Raw genomic sequence first — 18460 nt, 5'->3', positions numbered from 1 at the left:
GGGAATAGTGATGGACAGAACTGAGAAGAAACAGCATTTTTGCAACCAGCGTGATGTTTTAATGGTTGCTTTAAAAAACATTATTTTAATAGCACTGGAGATAGTAGCTAGCTAGCTAGAAAATGTGCTTGAAGTTTTCGGAGAAGGGAGGAAAGCATAGCTGTTCTTTTCTAACAGCTAGTAGAGCCACATAGACTGGTTCTGTTGAAGACTGTATATCTTTAGTAGACAGGGCAGAGAAGAAGGAGGAGAGCTAAGGAGAGAAGTTCTGCTGTTAGCTTTGTGATGCAACACTGCCTTACCTTCTTGGATGAAAGGGTGGAGGCGCAGCAGTCTCCTCCATCATACTGGCAGTATGCCCGGTTGTTGTTAATGTCGCACCAACCATCTGCTTGGAAAGGCTAATGAGGTAATGAAAAAACAAAGGGAACTGCTGTAACATTTTGCATCCAGACTTTCAGAGGACAGCTATCAAAGATAGATAAATAGCTATTGACCCAGGCAGACCGCTTTGGTTGAAAATATCACCCTTCATAAGAATTAAAACTATGAACAGGCGTTGCCACGCATATAATGTTATAAAAGAGACATTGATATATAGAGATAAACTATAGGTATTATTAGGGAACTGGTTTCTAATTCTATACATATAAATATAGAAACACAGTCACAAGTATGTAAGCATAAAAGTATCCTTTCTGGAGGAAAACGCCTCTAGAAGCACCTCTCCTGTATTTATAACAGGGTGAGGGCTAGGGCTTCATCATCATCGGCGGCTAAAATCCTCCTTATTTTTAAATTATTTTTCAGTTTCTAAATAAATGCATCGCACTGCTGTACAGTCCTAGAAAATTGCTTAACTTAGGCAGACGAACAGCCTTCTTTAACCAAGACCATGATCAGACCGTGGTCAACAGGTCCCGTTTCGCGTTAGCTGCTTCAGAACTAACAGTCTTCAATAGACTGTGTTTCTATATTTATATGTATAAAAAAGACATTCTCAGGGGTAAGGGCTGTAATTTGGAAGAGGAAAATAGTATGGGCCTGATTTTATAACAAGATGCCTATATGTGACAGCCACAAAGGTACCTATTCGATAAAGGCAACATAGCTGCCTACATGACTTTATAAAATAGCCTCCCAGGACCGATGCCCACATTTACACCTGCTCTGAAAAAAATGGAAATGTGAGTATGTGGAGGAGGAACCTAATGGTTTGTGCAGTAGGCTGAGAACCTGGGGAACTGGGTTCAATTAACAAAACAAAGAGCAACAGAAATCAGAGAATCTTGTGTCCGGAAACAGAGCAGCTACTTTGCACCTGCTGCTTCTGTGGGCAGCTGATGGAAAGTACAACAATGAAATGCATTTGAAACTGAGTTCAATTCCCACTGCAACTCCTTGTGACTCTGGACAAGTCATTTTTCATTTGCATTTTTAATTTATTAACATTTATATACCGCCCTTGTCTGAAGCAGTGTATATAGCACTTAACCCTCTATTGCCCCAGGTACAAAAACTTAGATTGTGAGCCCATTAGGGACAGAAAAGTATCTGTATATCTATATAAAATGTAAACTTCTTTGCCTGTAACCACAGAAAGGCAGTATATCAAATCCCTTCCCTTTCCTTCTTGTACCCATATATTTTATAAAATATGCAGGTACATTGCAACTCTACCTCTGCACCTCTCCACCACATGCCATCTTGTCTACACATAGGCATACACTGTGGCAGTGGCTTAGCCAGACAATCAACTCTGGGTGGGCATTAGCCAAGGTGGGTGGGCATACAAATCTCCCCCCCCCCCTCTCTACCCATGATCCCAGTCTTTGCCCTCAGCTCCTGAAAATATGAATACCTGAGCTGACAAGGATGCCAAGCCCCACCAGAACTCTTCTGCCTGTGCCCTTAGGTGCACTTCGCTGCTAATGCTTGCTCTTCCGCGCATGTTAAGTTAGACCTGAACTGAGCATATTTAAGAGGGCCAACATTAGTGGAGAAGCACGCTTGCTGAATAAGTACTGATGCAGGCGAAACTCAGGCAGGAGAGGTCTTCGTCTGGCAGGGCTTGGCATCCCCGCCAGCCAGGCCTCGGCCCCCAAGCCCCTCACCCCTGTGGCTATACCAGTGCACTGTGGGACAATTTTATAAAAGGCTTTTTCTCTCTATGTAAAACCACCTACACACACAGAAAGAACCTTTAACTAATGCCCCCTCCCACAGACACACATACATACATATATTTGATTTTTAAATGAATTTTCTTTTTTATACTCTCAATCAGCTGCCTATGGAAGCAGCAGATGCAAAGTAGCTGTGCTATTTCCGGACATGAGCTTCCACTACTCAGGTATATTCCCTTAGGAAATTAGCCACAGGAATGTATGTACAAATGTGCATATGTATCTTGCAACCTGGTTAACAATTTAGTGTAGTTTAATTGTTTCCTTGACCATCTTTCAAATCTAATCGCCTAAGCAATTGAACGATCGTTCAACAATAAGAATATAAGAATAAGTCAACAGAGGTATCCTACAACACAGGAAAGACAGATTAAAACAGAGATGTAGCATGGGATAAGGGCAGAAAAGAACAGACAGGGGCGTAGCCACGGGTGGGCCTGGGTGGGCCCAGGCCCACCCAGTTTTGGTTCAGGCCCACCCAGCAGTGGAGGCAGCGGAGTGGAGGGACCAGGCTGAGCTCCGATCCCGCATCTGCCTCCCCAGCCCGCCACTGCCCCGCCCCCCGCCGCCGCCGCCCGCCGTACCTTTAAATATTACAGTTTTGCTGGAGTCGTGGGCAGCCGGCATTGAAGACATCGGCAGGCTTATGCCGGTTCCAGCAGCCTTCCCTTCCCTCGTTGCAAGTCGGATGATGGCTCCGCCCTCGTAGAAACAGGAAATACGTCAGAAGAGGGCGGAGCCATCATCCGACTTGCAACGAGGGAAGGGAAGGCTGCTGGAACCGGCGTAAGCCTGCCGATGTCTTCAATGCCGGCTGCCCGCGACTCCAGCAAAACTGTAATATTTAAAGGTACGGCGGCAGGGGGGGGGTGGAAGGAAACAGGGCAGACAGGAGAGGAGGGTTGCTGCACATGGTGGAAGAAGGGGAGGAGGGTTGCTGGATGGAGGGAAGGGGAGAGGAGGGCTGCTGGACATGGTGGAAGAAGGGGAGAGGAGAGGGCAGGGGAGAGGAGGGTTGCTGGATGAAGGGAAGGGGAGAGGAGGGTTGCTGGATATGGTGGAAGAAGGGGAGAGGAGAGGGCAGGGGAGAGGAGGGTTGCTGGATGAAGGGAAGGGGAGAGGAGGGTTGCTGGATATGGTGGAAGAAGGGGAGAGGAGGGTTGCTGGATGGAGGGAAGGGGAGAGGAGGGTTGCTGGACATGGTGGAAGAAGGGGAGAGGAGAGGGCAGGGGAGAGGAGGGTTGCTGGATGAAGGGAAGGGGAGAGGAGGGTTGCTGGACATGGTGGAAGAAGGGGAGAGGAGGGTTGCTGGATGGAGGGAAGGGGAGAGGAGGGTTGCTGGACATGGTGGAAGAAGGGGAGAGGAGAGGGCAGGGGAGAGGAGGGTTGCTGGATGAAGGGAACGGGAGAGGAGGGTTGCTGGACATGGTGGAAGAAGGGGAGAGGAGGGTTGCTGGATGGAGGGAAGGGGAGAGGAGGGTTGCTGGACATGGATGGAAGAGAGGGAAGGGAGAGAGAAGAAATGCTGGACATGGATGGAGGGGATGGAAGAATGAGGAAGGAGATGAGATGAGGGAAGAGAGGAGAAAAACTGCACATGGATGAAGAAAATAGGCAGAAGCTGGATCCACTAGACAGTCAAGTCTGCAGAGGACCCAGCATTTACTTATGGATATAGAGCAAGAAATGAAGAAGAAAGGAGGAAAGTAAAGAAATAAATGGAAAGGAAGCCCTGGAAACGGAGTTAAGAGGACAGATAGCAACAGAATCGGATACTGGGCCAGCATGATCAGAAAAACAGTCACCAGACAACAAAGGTAGAAAAAAATCATTTTATTTTCATTATAGTGTTTGGAATATGTCCACTTTGAGAATCAGGTGCTCAACATTAAAAGTTTATATTTATTTACTTATTTATGGCATTTTATCCCACATTAAACATGAATTAAATTGGAACCTGGGATCATTTAATTTTTTTTTCCTGGAGACAGTAATGCATTGCCCCCCCCCCCCCCCCAGGCTCTCTCCCCGGCTATAGCCAGCTCTGCAATTTTGAGGGGAGGTGGACGGGGGGGGGGGGGGGGGGGGGAGGTGGACGGGCGCAGAGGTGGACCGGGGAGAGAGCCTGTTGTTAAACATTTACCAGCACACCACTGTCTAGTGCCCACCCATCCAACCTGTTGGCCCACCCAAAAATTGACTTCTGGCTACGCCACTGACAGACACAGAGATGGTTTCCAGAATTTATGCATGCAGGATGCAACCCCCCCCCCCCTCCCCCGTCCCAGCCCTGTGATTCGATAGCTCCAGCCCATAGGTTGAAGCAAACTGTCAGACTGCCTGTAAGCCTGTGAGAACAGCCATATCTTTCTGGCACTTTTGACTTTAGTATAGGGATGTTGGGCTCGGTATATCATAAAGATGGGGCCAAATAGCTTAAAGAGGTGCTCTAGCTGATTTCCAAATGTAGTTTGGATGGAGGGGGGATTGTGAGCAGGTTAATGAGGATTTAAGGGCCTGAGTGGGGCTATATGGAAGCATGAGCTCATAAATTATATTTCGAAGAACCTGTGGTCATGACCTGATGTATCAAGATGAGGAGCTTAAAATTAAACTCAGATATGATTGGCAGGACTGCCTGAAGGGTTTATGGATCTGTGTGTCAGCTTTTGCTTTTTTGCCACCTACTACTATTACTACTAATAACATTTGTATAGCGCTACCAGGCGTACGCAGCGCTGAACACGAGACAAACAGAGACAGTCCCTGCTCAAAGAGCTTACAATCTAGGTAAAAACAGACAGACAAGACATTTACGGGCAAGGGAATTACTGGTAAAGAGGAACAGGAGAGAAGGCGGGCAAATGAGTAGGGTTAGGAGCCAAAGGCAGTAGTGAAAAGGTGGGTTTTCAGCATAGATTTAAAAACAGGTAGCCCCCATATTTCTCTTACCCCAATCCAAATAAATCCTTAGTAATTTCCTTCCCATCAGTTTCTTAGTCCCCCACAAATTATTTTCTCTCTATACCTAGGGTTACCATATTTGCAGAGACAAAAAAGAGGACAGAAAAAATGAAAATGGTTGCTACCTTTGATAAAGAAATATTTAATTGTAGTTAATGAACACACATCAAACAGTGACTTACTCACAGTACAGCAGTAAACATTCTACTTTTCAAGAACTTGTGGATTTGAGTTCAACTGAGTCTATGCGTACTTATAACAGCGCATATCCCTTTGACTGACTTCTGAGATACATGTGAAAGTCTTTGCATGACATATGTGCTGATGAACAAAATTCCTTTGACAGATTCAACCAGCAGTTGAGCAGAGAGAGGATTAGCAATGCCTTTTCCCCTCCGTGTCCAGACTGAGATGGTTTCTCCCATTATGTGGGTAGGTGTGTTGGTCATAGGCACATAACAGAAAAAGAGGTCATTTCCCTAAAAATTAAAATCCTGTAGGACATATCTGAAGATGTCCAAAAAGAAGACATGTACTCTAAAAAGAGGACTTATGGTAACTCTATCCATACCTTAATAATGTATTTATCTTTTGGCCAGCATAGCCGCTGCTTTTGGCTTCCTAACTGCCACTCTCACATCATCACCACAATCCTACAACCCACACTGCTGTCCCTATTGTTCCTCTCAGTCTATGACAGCCCTGCCATTTTGTTCAAAATTCTTGGAAACACTTCCTATGGATTTATATCATTCACTGAAAGATTAGCTTACAGGAAATGACATCTGTGAATTATGAAACTGTTTGTAGGCATGACACAGATGAAGAGGAGCAAAGGGGATAGGAACACCAGCTCCTGCTCCTTCTTCATTCTCCTGCTGACTCTGTCTCATGCTCAGTGGAAAGTGTGCAGCTACTAGACGACCTTTTTGTGGCAATGTGTACATGCAAGATAGAGGGAACAGAGAGGCAGTGGCATCTAATAACCAAAATAACAGAAGGGATGGTTACCAAACAACTCACAGACTATCTAAACAAGTTCTCAATACTACAAGAGTCCCAGTCTGGATTTCGCTCTAATCACAGCACTGAAACAGTACTAGTTACTCTCATGAATAAATTCAAACAAATGATTGCAACCGGTATGAATATATTACTTCTACAATTCGACATGTCAAGTGCCTTCGACATGGTTGATCATGGAATCCTACTACACATCCTTGAATACTTCGGCATCGGAGTCAACGTTCTCAACTGGTTTAAAGGATTCCTAACTACATGCTCATATCAAGTGACATCAAATTCAACAACATCAGCCACATGGACACCTGAATGTGGAGTTCCACAGGGATCCCCCCTCTCACCGGCTATATTCAACCTAATGATGACACCCTTGGCCAAACTACTATCAAAACAAAACTTCAACCCATATATTTACGCTGATGATGTAATGATCTACATCCCATTCAAACAAGACCTAAAAGAAATTTCCAATGAAATCAACCAAAGTCTACATATCATGCACTCATGGGCAGATGCCTTTCAATTAAAACTCAATGCAGAAAAAATCCAATGCCTAATACTCACCTCTCAGCACAATATGAGCAAATTTACCACCATCAACACCCCAAAATGAAATCTACCAATTTCAGAAACCCTGAAAATTCTAGGAGTCACCATTGACCGGCACCTGACACTAGAGAATCACGCAAAAATCATAACCAAAAAGATGTTCCACTCAATGTGGAAATTAAAAAGAGTAAAACCATACTTCCCTAGAACCGTTTTCCGGAATTTGGTACAATCATCAGTACTCAGTCACTTAGACCACTGCAACTCACTCTACACTGGCTGCAAAGAGCAAATACTCAAAAAACTCCAGACAGCCTAGAACACAGCAGCCAGACTCATATTTGGAAAACCAAAATACGAAAGCGCAAAGCCCCTACGAGAGAAGCTACACTGGTTATCACTCAAAGAACGCATCACGTTCAAAGTATGCATCCTAGTACACAAAATCCTCCACGGCGAGGCCCCAGCCTACATGTAGGACCTGATCGACCTACCACCCAGGAATGCTAAAAGATCATCTCGCACATTCCTTAATCTTCATTTCCCTAACTGCAAAGGCCTAAAATATAAACTAATGCACGCATCAACCTTTTCCTATATGAGCACGCAATTCTGGAACGCACTGCCACAGAACTTAAAAGCGACCTATGAACTGACCAACTTCTGCAAACAGCTGAAGACCCATCTTTTCGACAAGATATACCACAAAGACCAAAACTTGTGAAATCCACATTCATATCTAGCAATGTTAAGAATGCCTTATGTCATGTCACTATCTTGTTTTCCATTACCATGCTACCCAAAATACTTCTGTAACACTAAATGTCAATTCTCCTCTCATTTCCACTATCCATGATTTATTGTAAGCCACATTGAGCCTGCAAAAAGGTGGGATAATGTGGGATACAAATGCAATAAATAATAATAAATAATCTGTAGGGGTTGCGCACACTGGCATAAGATTATCATACGTCTTCTTTTAAGAGCTCCTTTTGGACTTCTTAATATATGTCCTCTGTGTTTTTAATTTTTAGGAAAATAGCCTCTTTTCCTTTTATGTGCCTATGACCAACACCCCTACCCACATACACATGGGGGTGCTATAGAGAGAAAGGCATTTGTTTCCCTGCTGGTTGAATCGGTCAAAGGAATTTTGTTCACGCAGCACAACTTTAAGCATCTGTCATGCAAAGACGTTCACATGTATCTCAGAAGTCAGCCAAAGTTGTTTTGGGATATCCGCTCTTCTGATGAGTACGCTTGGGCTCAGACTCAGTCAAACTCAAATCTGGAAGTTTTTGAAAGTAAATTATTGTCTACTGCTGTACTGTAAGTCAGTCACTGTTTGATGTGTGTTCACTAACTAAAGTCCATATATACATTTGCTACGATTAAATATTTCTTTAGCAACGGCAGCAACCACTTTTTATTTTTTGTGTCTCTTTTGTTTTTTTGGCTCCACAAATATGGTAACCCTACACCTGCATGCTCTGAGTTTAAATGGCAGTGTCCTTGATGCAATAGAAGATGAGCTGGTGAGAAAAAGTTTTTTGGTGCTTTCAGTCAGTGCCTCAGCAGCTCACCCCAAAAGCCAGCCCTGAAGAATGGGAGCGATCAAAACAATTTTATTTAATAAATATGTTTTGGCTAGATAGTTGTTTTATTAGTTTTATAAACAAAGTCATTTATGTCCTTTTTGTGACTCCCTAGATTGGTGATCTAGCTTCTTTACTTGTGATCCACTTAGGACTATAGTTGGTTAAAGCAGGAGTGTAGCCAAACCTGCCATTTCTTGTGGATCCCGACTTAACCTGGGTGGGCCCTTCCCACCCCCACCTCTGTACATAAATAGTTTTAAAAAAATTTCCCTCTGCCCCTGCTATCATCATCTTTCTTCCCCCAAACTTTCCCTCTGCCCCTGTTATCATCATCTTTCTTCCCCTTCACCCAGCATCTGCTCTTCTCTCCCCTTTTCCTACCCAGCATCTGCTCCTCTCTCCCCCCCTCCCCGCCTGGCATCTGCTCCTCTCTCCCCCCTCTCTGGTCTACCTCAAAGCCATCGCCAACAGCAATTCCAGTAAGCAACCTGCACCAACCCTGCAGGCTCCCCTCTACCATGTCCCTGCCAGTGAAGAAACAGAAAGTGATGTCATTGAGGGCATGATGCGGTAGAGGGAAGCCTGTAGGGCTGGCGCAGGTTGCATATAGAAGACGCTGCCGCCGACGGCTCAAAGGTAAATGGGGGCAGGGAGGTTCAGAGAGAGATGGGCAGCTGCCATGAGGGAGAGAAGAGTGAGGCATCACCAATGAGGTAGTTTGGGGGCCACTAGACTGGATGAGCCTGTGCCCACCTAGGTCCACCTGTAGCTACGCCACTGGGTTAAAGCAGAATATAAAAGCTGTAACTGCAATGAAAACTGAATAAGGTTGAATTTCACCATGCTATGTAGAAGTCTGGCAGCAGTGTTTTTAAGGAAGAGAATTTTAGCCCATAAAACAAAGCATTGCAATACTTGAAGTGATTCAAAATCTACACATGAACCAGAGTCTGAATGTCATCCTTATCTGGAAAAGAACAGATTTAATGGATCATACACAAAACAAGAAAGAAGAGCATAGTGAGGTTCAAAATGAGTGTTTCAAAGATACAAGTGGAGGGGCATTTTCAATATGATGTTTTAAGTCCAACTTTGGACATAAATTATGCGTATAACTACAAATTAGTGCCAATTAGCACCGATTAATGCCAATTACGAGCCATTATTGATACTTATGGTCAATTTGTGTCTAATTTAACAATTAAGTTGGGTACACAACTAGCACTATTCTATAACTTGTGTGCTGAAATTAGAGCACTAGTTAGAATTTGGGCATGCAGCTTTGGTCCCTGGATCCTTTAACCAATTTTTTTCCATTTATTTCTCAGTTCATTAGCCATGCTTATCCAGTTAAAAGGTGTTAGTTGCTTTCTGCTGATAATGTCTACTTAATACATTATGGACTAGATTCTGTATATCACGCCTAAAACATTGCTGCGATTCTGGATATAGGCCTACCACACATGCTTTCAAAATGCCTCATTTCATACACTCCTACTAGAGTCCTATGATTCTAAAAATATAGGTTGATTGTGATTTCTTCCCCGCTTTTTGCATCTTGACGCATCTCCCTCGGAATGCATTTTCTGAGTACCTTTGAATGGAGACTTTGCTTATGAAATTTTAAAAAAGGCTGAAAACCTTTGGATCTGACTAGATGGGCTGTTTTAAGAACTGACATTGCATTTTAATGTTGTTTCCTTTTTTAATCTACTCTTGATTTTGATTTTTTTTTTAAATGTTATTATTGTAAAGTGCTTTGATGTGCTAACGAAGGGCGGTAGAGCAAATAGTTTATAGTTATTAAAACTTATTATACCGCCCAAGCTGACTCGCAGAACTGGGCAGTTTACAATAAAAACAAATAAACAGCAAAGAAAAGAACTCCAAAATTCAATAGGAACGAAGATTAAAGCCATGCATACTAAAATGTACTTGTGACAGAACAGTGTGTTTTAAACCTGTGATATTTGTTTAATATTTTTCTATTTTTCCTATAATTGGGTACCTTGGTTTACTATAATCTATAACAACCTATTCCCAAGGACTATCGTATCTGGTGAATCAGACCTCCAATGCTAAAGTGTATTTATATATCAAAATGACCTCAATACCTCCACCCCTGGTCTAACACCAATTGGTGAAACAGAACCTTTATATAAAGGATACCAGGGATTCTGTGGGGTTATTTCTTATCATAGGTCATAATTTTAATTAAAATTAAAATACTCAGTTTATTACTTAATCAAAAAACTTATTTGTTTGCATTGGCTGACCTGAATCAGCACATACTCTTACATCTTGCATTAAAGTATCTTAATCACAATGTGTACACGGAGTCTCTTTATCTCTATACCTTCAGTTTTTGTTATTCCTATCTATCCACCTTTTCCTTCTGTCTCATGAAAGGTTACACTTAACTGAATTGTGTTTAATCTTCTCCAGCCGGCTGGTGCCTGTTCATGAGCCCTTGAAGTTTGTGGTAGTGCTTTCTCCGATATGCAGACCCTTCGTCGCTCCGTTCTTATTTGTCTTACATTGTGTATTTCATCTTAATTTTCCAACTCTGTTGACAAGAACGTCTTGTTTCGCGATAATAATCGCTGCTTCAGGAACTTCTTTACTTGTATTTTTTACTTTCAATTCTGATGTTATCGTGCACAAAATGGCCGCGGTTTTTTATATATGACGCCCATAGAGTCCTCCTCCAATCCCTTTGTTTCATTCATTTAAAGGGACCACTAGTAGAATGCCTTCCATTCTACGTTCTTATTTAGTCCTCTGGGCATAGTTGTTTTAAACTGATAAATCAGCCGTTGTTCCCGCTGCCAAAGTTGTTGTTTAATATCCCCCCCTCTCTTACCCTTACTGATCACTTCCAACACAATAAATTGCATTTGCTCAAAAGAATGACCCTTCTCTGCACAGTGCTGTGCCATAGGTGCTTCTAATTTCTTATGCACTATTCCATGTTTATGTTCTATTATACGTGTTTTAAATTTTCTTGAAGTGTGTCCTATATAGATCTTACTACATGGACATCTGCTTGCGTATACTACATTCTCTGTCTCACAAGTAGCTTGGCCTCTCACTGTAATCATTTGTTGTCCATGTTCCCATTCTAGAATCGATCCTTCTAAAATATTTGGACAAATACTACATCTATCACATTTCTTTTGGATGCCTGTAATTGTCTGTCCTTTTGTCCATACGTCTGATCTACAAAGAGTATCTTGCAGATTCGTGTTCCTCTTGTATGAAACCATCAATCTTTTGTCTTTAAATTCACTCTGTGTTTGCAGTATACCCCAATGTTTTTTTAATATTTTTGTTATCTTATCTGATTCTTTTGTATATTTCAAAATACAATTAATTTGTGGCTCTTCTGTCTTTTTTCTAGGTTGTAATAACCATTCTCTGTCATTAAACCTTGCTCTTTTTTGAGCCCGTTTTATTTCCTTGTTGGGGTAACCTCTTTCTTGAAATTTACTCTTCAATATTTCTGATTTTTCCACATATTTCTGAGTGGAATCACATATTCTTCTATATCGTATGAATTGCGAAAAAGGTAAACTCCCTATCAGATGTTTAGGATGCATACTGTCGTATGCCAAAAGAGAGTTGCTATCCGTTGGTTTTGTATACAGATCTGTGTGTAGCTCTTGCCCTTCTTTTTGAATCCATATATCTAAAAAATTAATATGGACCTTGTCCAAGTTGTAGTCAAACTTGATTGTTGGATGACAGCAATTCAGTTTCTCTACAAACTGTGAAAGTTCTTGTTCTGTACCTTCCCATAGGGCAAAAACATCGTCTATGTAACGACCCCAATATATAAATTTCTGCCATTCGGGGGCGGTATAGACATATTTTTGCTCATAACGTGCCATAAACAAGTTAGCTATTGAGGGAGCACACGTGGCTCCCATTGCTATAACAAAAGAGCAAAATCAAGCCCTTCAACAACTAAGGAAAAATTCATCAATAGTAATTCGAAGAGCTGACAAGGGAGGGGCCATAGTTATACAAACTAAAGAAGACTATCAAGCTCATTTTCAAAGCACTTAGCCTCCCAAAGTTCCATAGAAACCTATGGAACTTAGCCTCCCAAAGTGCTTTGAAAATATGCCTCTATATGGCAGAAATAATGCACCAGCTGTCAGATCAGCATACTTATAAGTTACTAACTGAAGATCCCACATTGGATATACTTACTACTCTTCAGAGATACACAAAGGTAGCCCTGATACAAGGGTTCCTAATGAAAAAAGAAAATAAATTTCTATGTCATATGCAAGCTAGGACCCCCATCCTGTATACAGTGCCCAAAATCCATAAAAACCTTAGCAAACCTCCAGGCAGGCCAATAGTGTCAGCTAGAAATTCTCTATCTGAACGTATCTGCCAGTATGTAGACACATTCTTACGTCCACTTATGGTGGAAATACCATCGTACATAAAAGATTCTATGCATTTTTTGAAACAGATAGCTAACGTCAAGATCTCACATTCAACAAAATTAGTCACTTTAGATGTGAGAGCATTATATACTTCGATACCTCAAAATGAAGCACTAGAAGTGACAGAACAAGCCCTAAACACACGGGTGAGACCATGGACAGTCCCTACAACATTTTTACAAGGGCTCATAAGCTTGGCATTGAAAAACAATTTCTTTTTGTTTGATGACCAGCTATATTTGCAAGTAGCGGGAATAGCAATGGGAGCCACGTGTGCTCCCTCAATAGCTAACTTGTTTATGGCACGTTATGAGCAAAAATATGTCTATACCGCCCCCGAATGGCAGAAATTTATATATTGGGGTCGTTACATAGACGATGTTTTTGCCCTATGGGAAGGTACAGAACAAGAACTTTCACAGTTTGTAGAGAAACTGAATTGCTGTCATCCAACAATCAAGTTTGACTACAACTTGGACAAGGTCCATATTAATTTTTTAGATATATGGATTCAAAAAGAAGGGCAAGAGCTACACACAGATCTGTATACAAAACCAACGGATAGCAACTCTCTTTTGGCATACGACAGTATGCATCCTAAACATCTGATAGGGAGTTTACCTTTTTCGCAATTCATACGATATAGAAGAATATGTGATTCCACTCAGAAATATGTGGAAAAATCAGAAATATTGAAGAGTAAATTTCAAGAAAGAGGTTACCCCAACAAGGAAATAAAACGGGCTCAAAAAAGAGCAAGGTTTAATGACAGAGAATGGTTATTACAACCTAGAAAAAAGACAGAAGAGCCACAAATTAATTGTATTTTGAAATATACAAAAGAATCAGATAAGATAACAAAAATATTAAAAAAACATTGGGGTATACTGCAAACACAGAGTGAATTTAAAGACAAAAGATTGATGGTTTCATACAAGAGGAACACGAATCTGCAAGATACTCTTTGTAGATCAGACGTATGGACAAAAGGACAGACAATTACAGGCATCCAAAAGAAATGTGATAGATGTAGTATTTGTCCAAATATTTTAGAAGGATCGATTCTAGAATGGGAACATGGACAACAAATGATTACAGTGAGAGGCCAAGCTACTTGTGAGACAGAGAATGTAGTATACGCAAGCAGATGTCCATGTAGTAAGATCTATATAGGACACACTTCAAGAAAATTTAAAACACGTATAATAGAACATAAACATGGAATAGTGCATAAGAAATTAGAAGCACCTATGGCACAGCACTGTGCAGAGAAGGGTCATTCTTTTGAGCAAATGCAATTTATTGTGTTGGAAGTGATCAGTAAGGGTAAGAGAGGGGGGGATATTAAACAACAACTTTGGCAGCGGGAACAACGGCTGATTTATCAGTTTAAAACAACTATGCCCAGAGGACTAAATAAGAACGTAGAATGGAAGGCATTCTACTAGTAGTCCCTTTAAATGAATGAAACAAAGGGATTGGAGGAGGACTCTATGGGCGTCATATATAAAAAACCGCGGCCATTTTGTGCATGATAACATCAGAATTGAAAGTAAAAAATACAAGTAAAGAAGTTCCTGAAGCAGCGATTATTATCGCGAAACAAGACGTTCTTGTCAACAGAGTTGGAAAATTAAGATGAAATACACAATGTAAGACAAATAAGAACGGAGCGACGAAGGATCTGCATACCGGAGAAAGCACTACCACAAACTTCAAGGGCTCATGAACAGGCACCAGCCGGCTGGAGAAGATTAAACACAATTCAGTTAAGTGTAACCTTTCATGAGACAGAAGGAAAAGGTGGATAGATAGGAATAACAAAAACTGAAGGTATAGAGATAAAGAGACTCCGTGTACACATTGTGATTAAGATACTTTAATGCAAGATGTAAGAGTATGTGCTGATTCAGGTCAGCCAATGCAAACAAATAAGTTTTTTGATTAAGTAATAAACTGAGTATTTTAATTTTAATTAAAATTATGACCTATGATAAGAAATAACCCCACAGAATCCCTGGTATCCTTTATATAAAGGTTCTGTTTCACCAATTGGTGTTAGACCAGGGGTGGAGGTATTGAGGTCATTTTGATATATAAATACACTTTAGCATTGGAGGTCTGATTCACCAGATACGATAGTCCTTGGGAATAGGTTGTTATAGATTTTAATATTTTTCTGCAATGTATTTCTCTAGTTTGCCCAGCAGGTGGTGCATGTTTATGATTAAAGCTGTTACAGAGAACTGACCTTTTCTTCTTCAGTTAACACAGAGAAAGTGATGTAGCCAGCTATTTTCAAATGTTGTTGTTCTGGACTCTGATTGGCCTGGAGTTTGAAGTTACCCAGGAGCTACCGGCTTTTGCTCCAGTTTCAGCCCAGGAGAAGAGAGAGAGAGAGAAATCTCTTTGCTGAAGCCCAGTAAAAACAGTTATATTTGATAATGGGTGAGCAGCTATATGTCCTGATCTCCCCGGGTACTACTTAGATAGTAAACAAATGTTTAGTTAGTATTATAATTGATCCATATTCCAGTTACCTATTATTGTTGTGCTGATTGCACTTTTTCTGTTTCACTGTTCAATCTTTCGGAAAATAAACAATTTTAGTTTATTGCCCCTGTTTGTCTGGACTGATAAAGAATCCTGGTGGTTTGTGTATTAGGTCTATGAATGCTTTCTAGGAACTATGGGACCACTGGGAATGTGGCCTCCAGTAACCTAGAAATCACTGGGGATAATTTGAGAGTGGGAGATTAGCCCAGAGGCAGGTGCAGGCGGATATGAGCTGTGCTGGTGGTAGATCCTCTAAATGGCTGCAGGGTAACCCCAGGCAGGTGGCTAGGCATTTCGTGGCAGTACTTAACAAAGAAAAGACAGCAAAAGAAAATGTATGATCGGATGGATGAAGGAGAATAGATCATGGGCTGGTAAAAAGGGAAAGGAAAACATGTAGGGAACAGCGACATTGTACGTAAACCCAAGATGACCATTCTAGAGAAAAAGCCTGTTTGAATAGCTGTGTTTTAAGATCAATCTTAAAATTCTTGAAAAAGGATTCAGCATGGAGAGAAAGAGGAAGAGATTTCCAGAAAAAAGGAGTATCAAAAAAGAAAGCATGGTGACGGGTAAATTCTAATTGAGCTGACTTAGGATTAGGGAGAACTAGCCTGTATTCATTTATGGAGTGGAGTAATTCAGGAGGAGAGTAAGGGATAGTGAAGATGACAAGATAATCCAGGAAGCCTATTCTGTAAGCTGTGAAGGTAAGAATGAGCGACTTAAGACAGCGCGCTGTTCAGTCGGAAACCAATGGAATTTTTGCAATAGAGGAAGACATGATCAAAGTTGCATGCATGACAGATGAGTTTAATGGCTGTGTTCTGGACAGATTGAAGTTTCTTTAAATTTAAGCAAGAACACCCTAGGTAGGAAATATTACAGTAGTCCAGTTTAGTTATAAGAAGCGAGAGAACGAGGGAATAAAAAGTGGATTGATTAAAACATCTACAGACAGCACAGAGTTGGTGAAGTATAAAAAAAACTCAATTTACATAAGTTGGAGATTTGAGATGAGAAAGAAAGGCAGGAGTAAGTTAACTCCTAGATACCGAAATGACTCAACAGGACGGGTGAGTATTCCGAAAAAATGAAGACTGGAGTCAGGAATGGAAGCCCTTGGACTGAACCAACAGTTTTTTCCATATTCAATACTAATTTGTGATCATTTAACCAATTTGAAATAAGTGACAAGCAATCTTGGAGCAAGGTGAGGTCAGGATTATATGAATATGTGGAGAACAGAAGTAAGATACCATCAGCATATAAGTGAAAGGAGATGCGTATGGATTGGTCAGAGTGGCAAGAGGACTAAGGAATAGGTTGAAGAGGAGAAAGAACAGGCCCCCAAGGGTCTCCACAAGAGAGGGGATGAGGAGAGAAAAGAAGAGAACCATGATAGAGAATGAGACCATAGAAGTGATGGAGAGTTTTTTGGATCAGAGATCTTCAGCAACTGTACCGACTTCTTTCACTGTGAAATTTGCAACTGCTGTTACCAAGAGATTTTTTTTTAATTTGAATGGAAATTATTTCAGCAGGTTTCTGGGGTGGCGATGGGAGCCACAATAGTCTTGTCATTTGTTAATTTGTTTAGGCCAGCAAGTGATATGTTTATACTGCTTTTTTTTCATCATATGAAATTCTGGGTTCGTTACATTGAAAACATTTTTTTTTGCTGTGGGACAGGTCTGTGATACTGCTAGAAGATTTTATTGTCTATCTACATGGTTGTCATCCTATGATCTCTTTTTCTATGCATTGTGATTTTTATACTAATATAGATGAAAGTTTTTCTACAATAGTGTTTCACAAAGACGAAGATGAAAACACATTTTTGGATTCCAGTAGTTGTCATTCACCATCAATGAAGAAGAGTTTGCCTTTCTTGCAATTTATGCTTTACAGGAGAGTATGGTCTGATGATTTTGAATTCAAAAGACAAGCGAAAGAACTTTCAACTAAGATGTCACATTGAGGGTACCCTCCAGATGTTCTGAAGACAGCTTGTCATCGGCTAAGTATAATTATCGTGATCTCTTGCTAGCACCGAAACCTCCTCAACTTGCAGATGGAGAAGTGTTGATGTATGTGATGAAGTACACTTCCTCTTCTTCTGATATTATATGAGCAGTCAGGAAGCATTGGGGTTTAATTGCCACCATTCCTGTTGTTTTTAATTCTACGCTAAGGTTTGCATTTAGTTGGGGCAGGAATTTGAAAGAGAGATTGTGCCCTGCTGTACTACCAAGTCCCGAGTGTGTTCAGAGAGATCAGCCTGGTAAAGTGGTCACTTTAAGTGTGGCGATTATACGTTTTGTGATATGATGATCAAGACATCTGTTTTTACTGATCCAATCGCTGAGAAGAAATGTGATTTGAGGATGAGAATGACATGCAAATCTGATCATGAAGTTTATTGTTTGATATGCCTGTGTAATAAATTGTATTTTGGACAGACCACAAGAAAGCTTGCTACAAGATTGACTGAACATAAATGTTCTCTACAAAAACGTGGATTGGGACTACCAGTGGCAGCCCATTGTTTTCATGCCAATCATACTTTTGGTGACTTGCACTGTTTAGTTTTACAGTGGATTGCTCCATTAAAAAAGAGAAGGAGATCATCGGAAAGTTTTGCTGAAGCAAGAACAGCGGGGGATTTTCACTCTTAATTCTTTGGAACCGGGTGTTTAAATTCCCAAATTGAATGGTGTCATTTTATTTGAAGATACCTGTGTGGAGACTGATTGTTTGAAATGTCTGAGGGCGTCTGATGTCATATTTTCTATAAAGAGGTTGCCATCTTGACAGTGTTTGTGAGCTTTTTACATGTAGCTGGATATGTCAGTGCTATGAAGAGAAGTAAGTGGTATGATGTTTTCGATGTTACTGTTCAGTACTGAGCCTGATTTCTCCTGTGTTTTATTGACAGCCCATAAGAAGTTTGGCACTATTTGTGGGTATTTTGATTTTGTGGTTTTGCAAGTTGGGACTCTACACTGAAAAACAGAAGGTGTTTGCTGATGATGAAGAGAAGATCCTTGTGATCAATTTAGCTCTTTAGGTCACTGCTGACTTGGAGCTCTTTGAGGCTTCTCTTTCTAGTTAAGTTTTTCTC

At 41.0% G+C, this 18460-nt stretch overlaps 1 protein-coding gene and 1 long non-coding RNA gene across 2 annotated transcripts in view; one reads left to right on the top strand and one right to left on the bottom strand.

The window, feature by feature from the left end:
• Positions 1 to 18460, bottom strand: part of PAPPA2 (pappalysin 2) — a 440672-nt gene that overhangs the window by 17140 nt on the left and 405072 nt on the right. Inside the window, 1 exon segment of the mRNA XM_030206931.1 lies at positions 303 to 401. Within this exon segment, the coding sequence (XP_030062791.1) occupies positions 303 to 401 (99 nt within the window).
• Positions 325 to 18201, top strand: LOC115472615. Its single transcript, XR_003942525.1, has 3 exons — positions 325 to 409; positions 16436 to 16441; positions 18191 to 18201. It is a non-coding gene; the product is annotated as an uncharacterized LOC115472615 (long non-coding RNA).

Source organism: Microcaecilia unicolor, chromosome 6, assembly GCF_901765095.1.
Source record: "Microcaecilia unicolor chromosome 6, aMicUni1.1, whole genome shotgun sequence".
Classification (NCBI taxonomy): domain Eukaryota; kingdom Metazoa; phylum Chordata; class Amphibia; order Gymnophiona; family Siphonopidae; genus Microcaecilia; species Microcaecilia unicolor.
The sequence above is the reverse complement of the archived record's forward strand: the minus strand, read 5'-3'. Positions and strand labels throughout refer to the sequence as shown.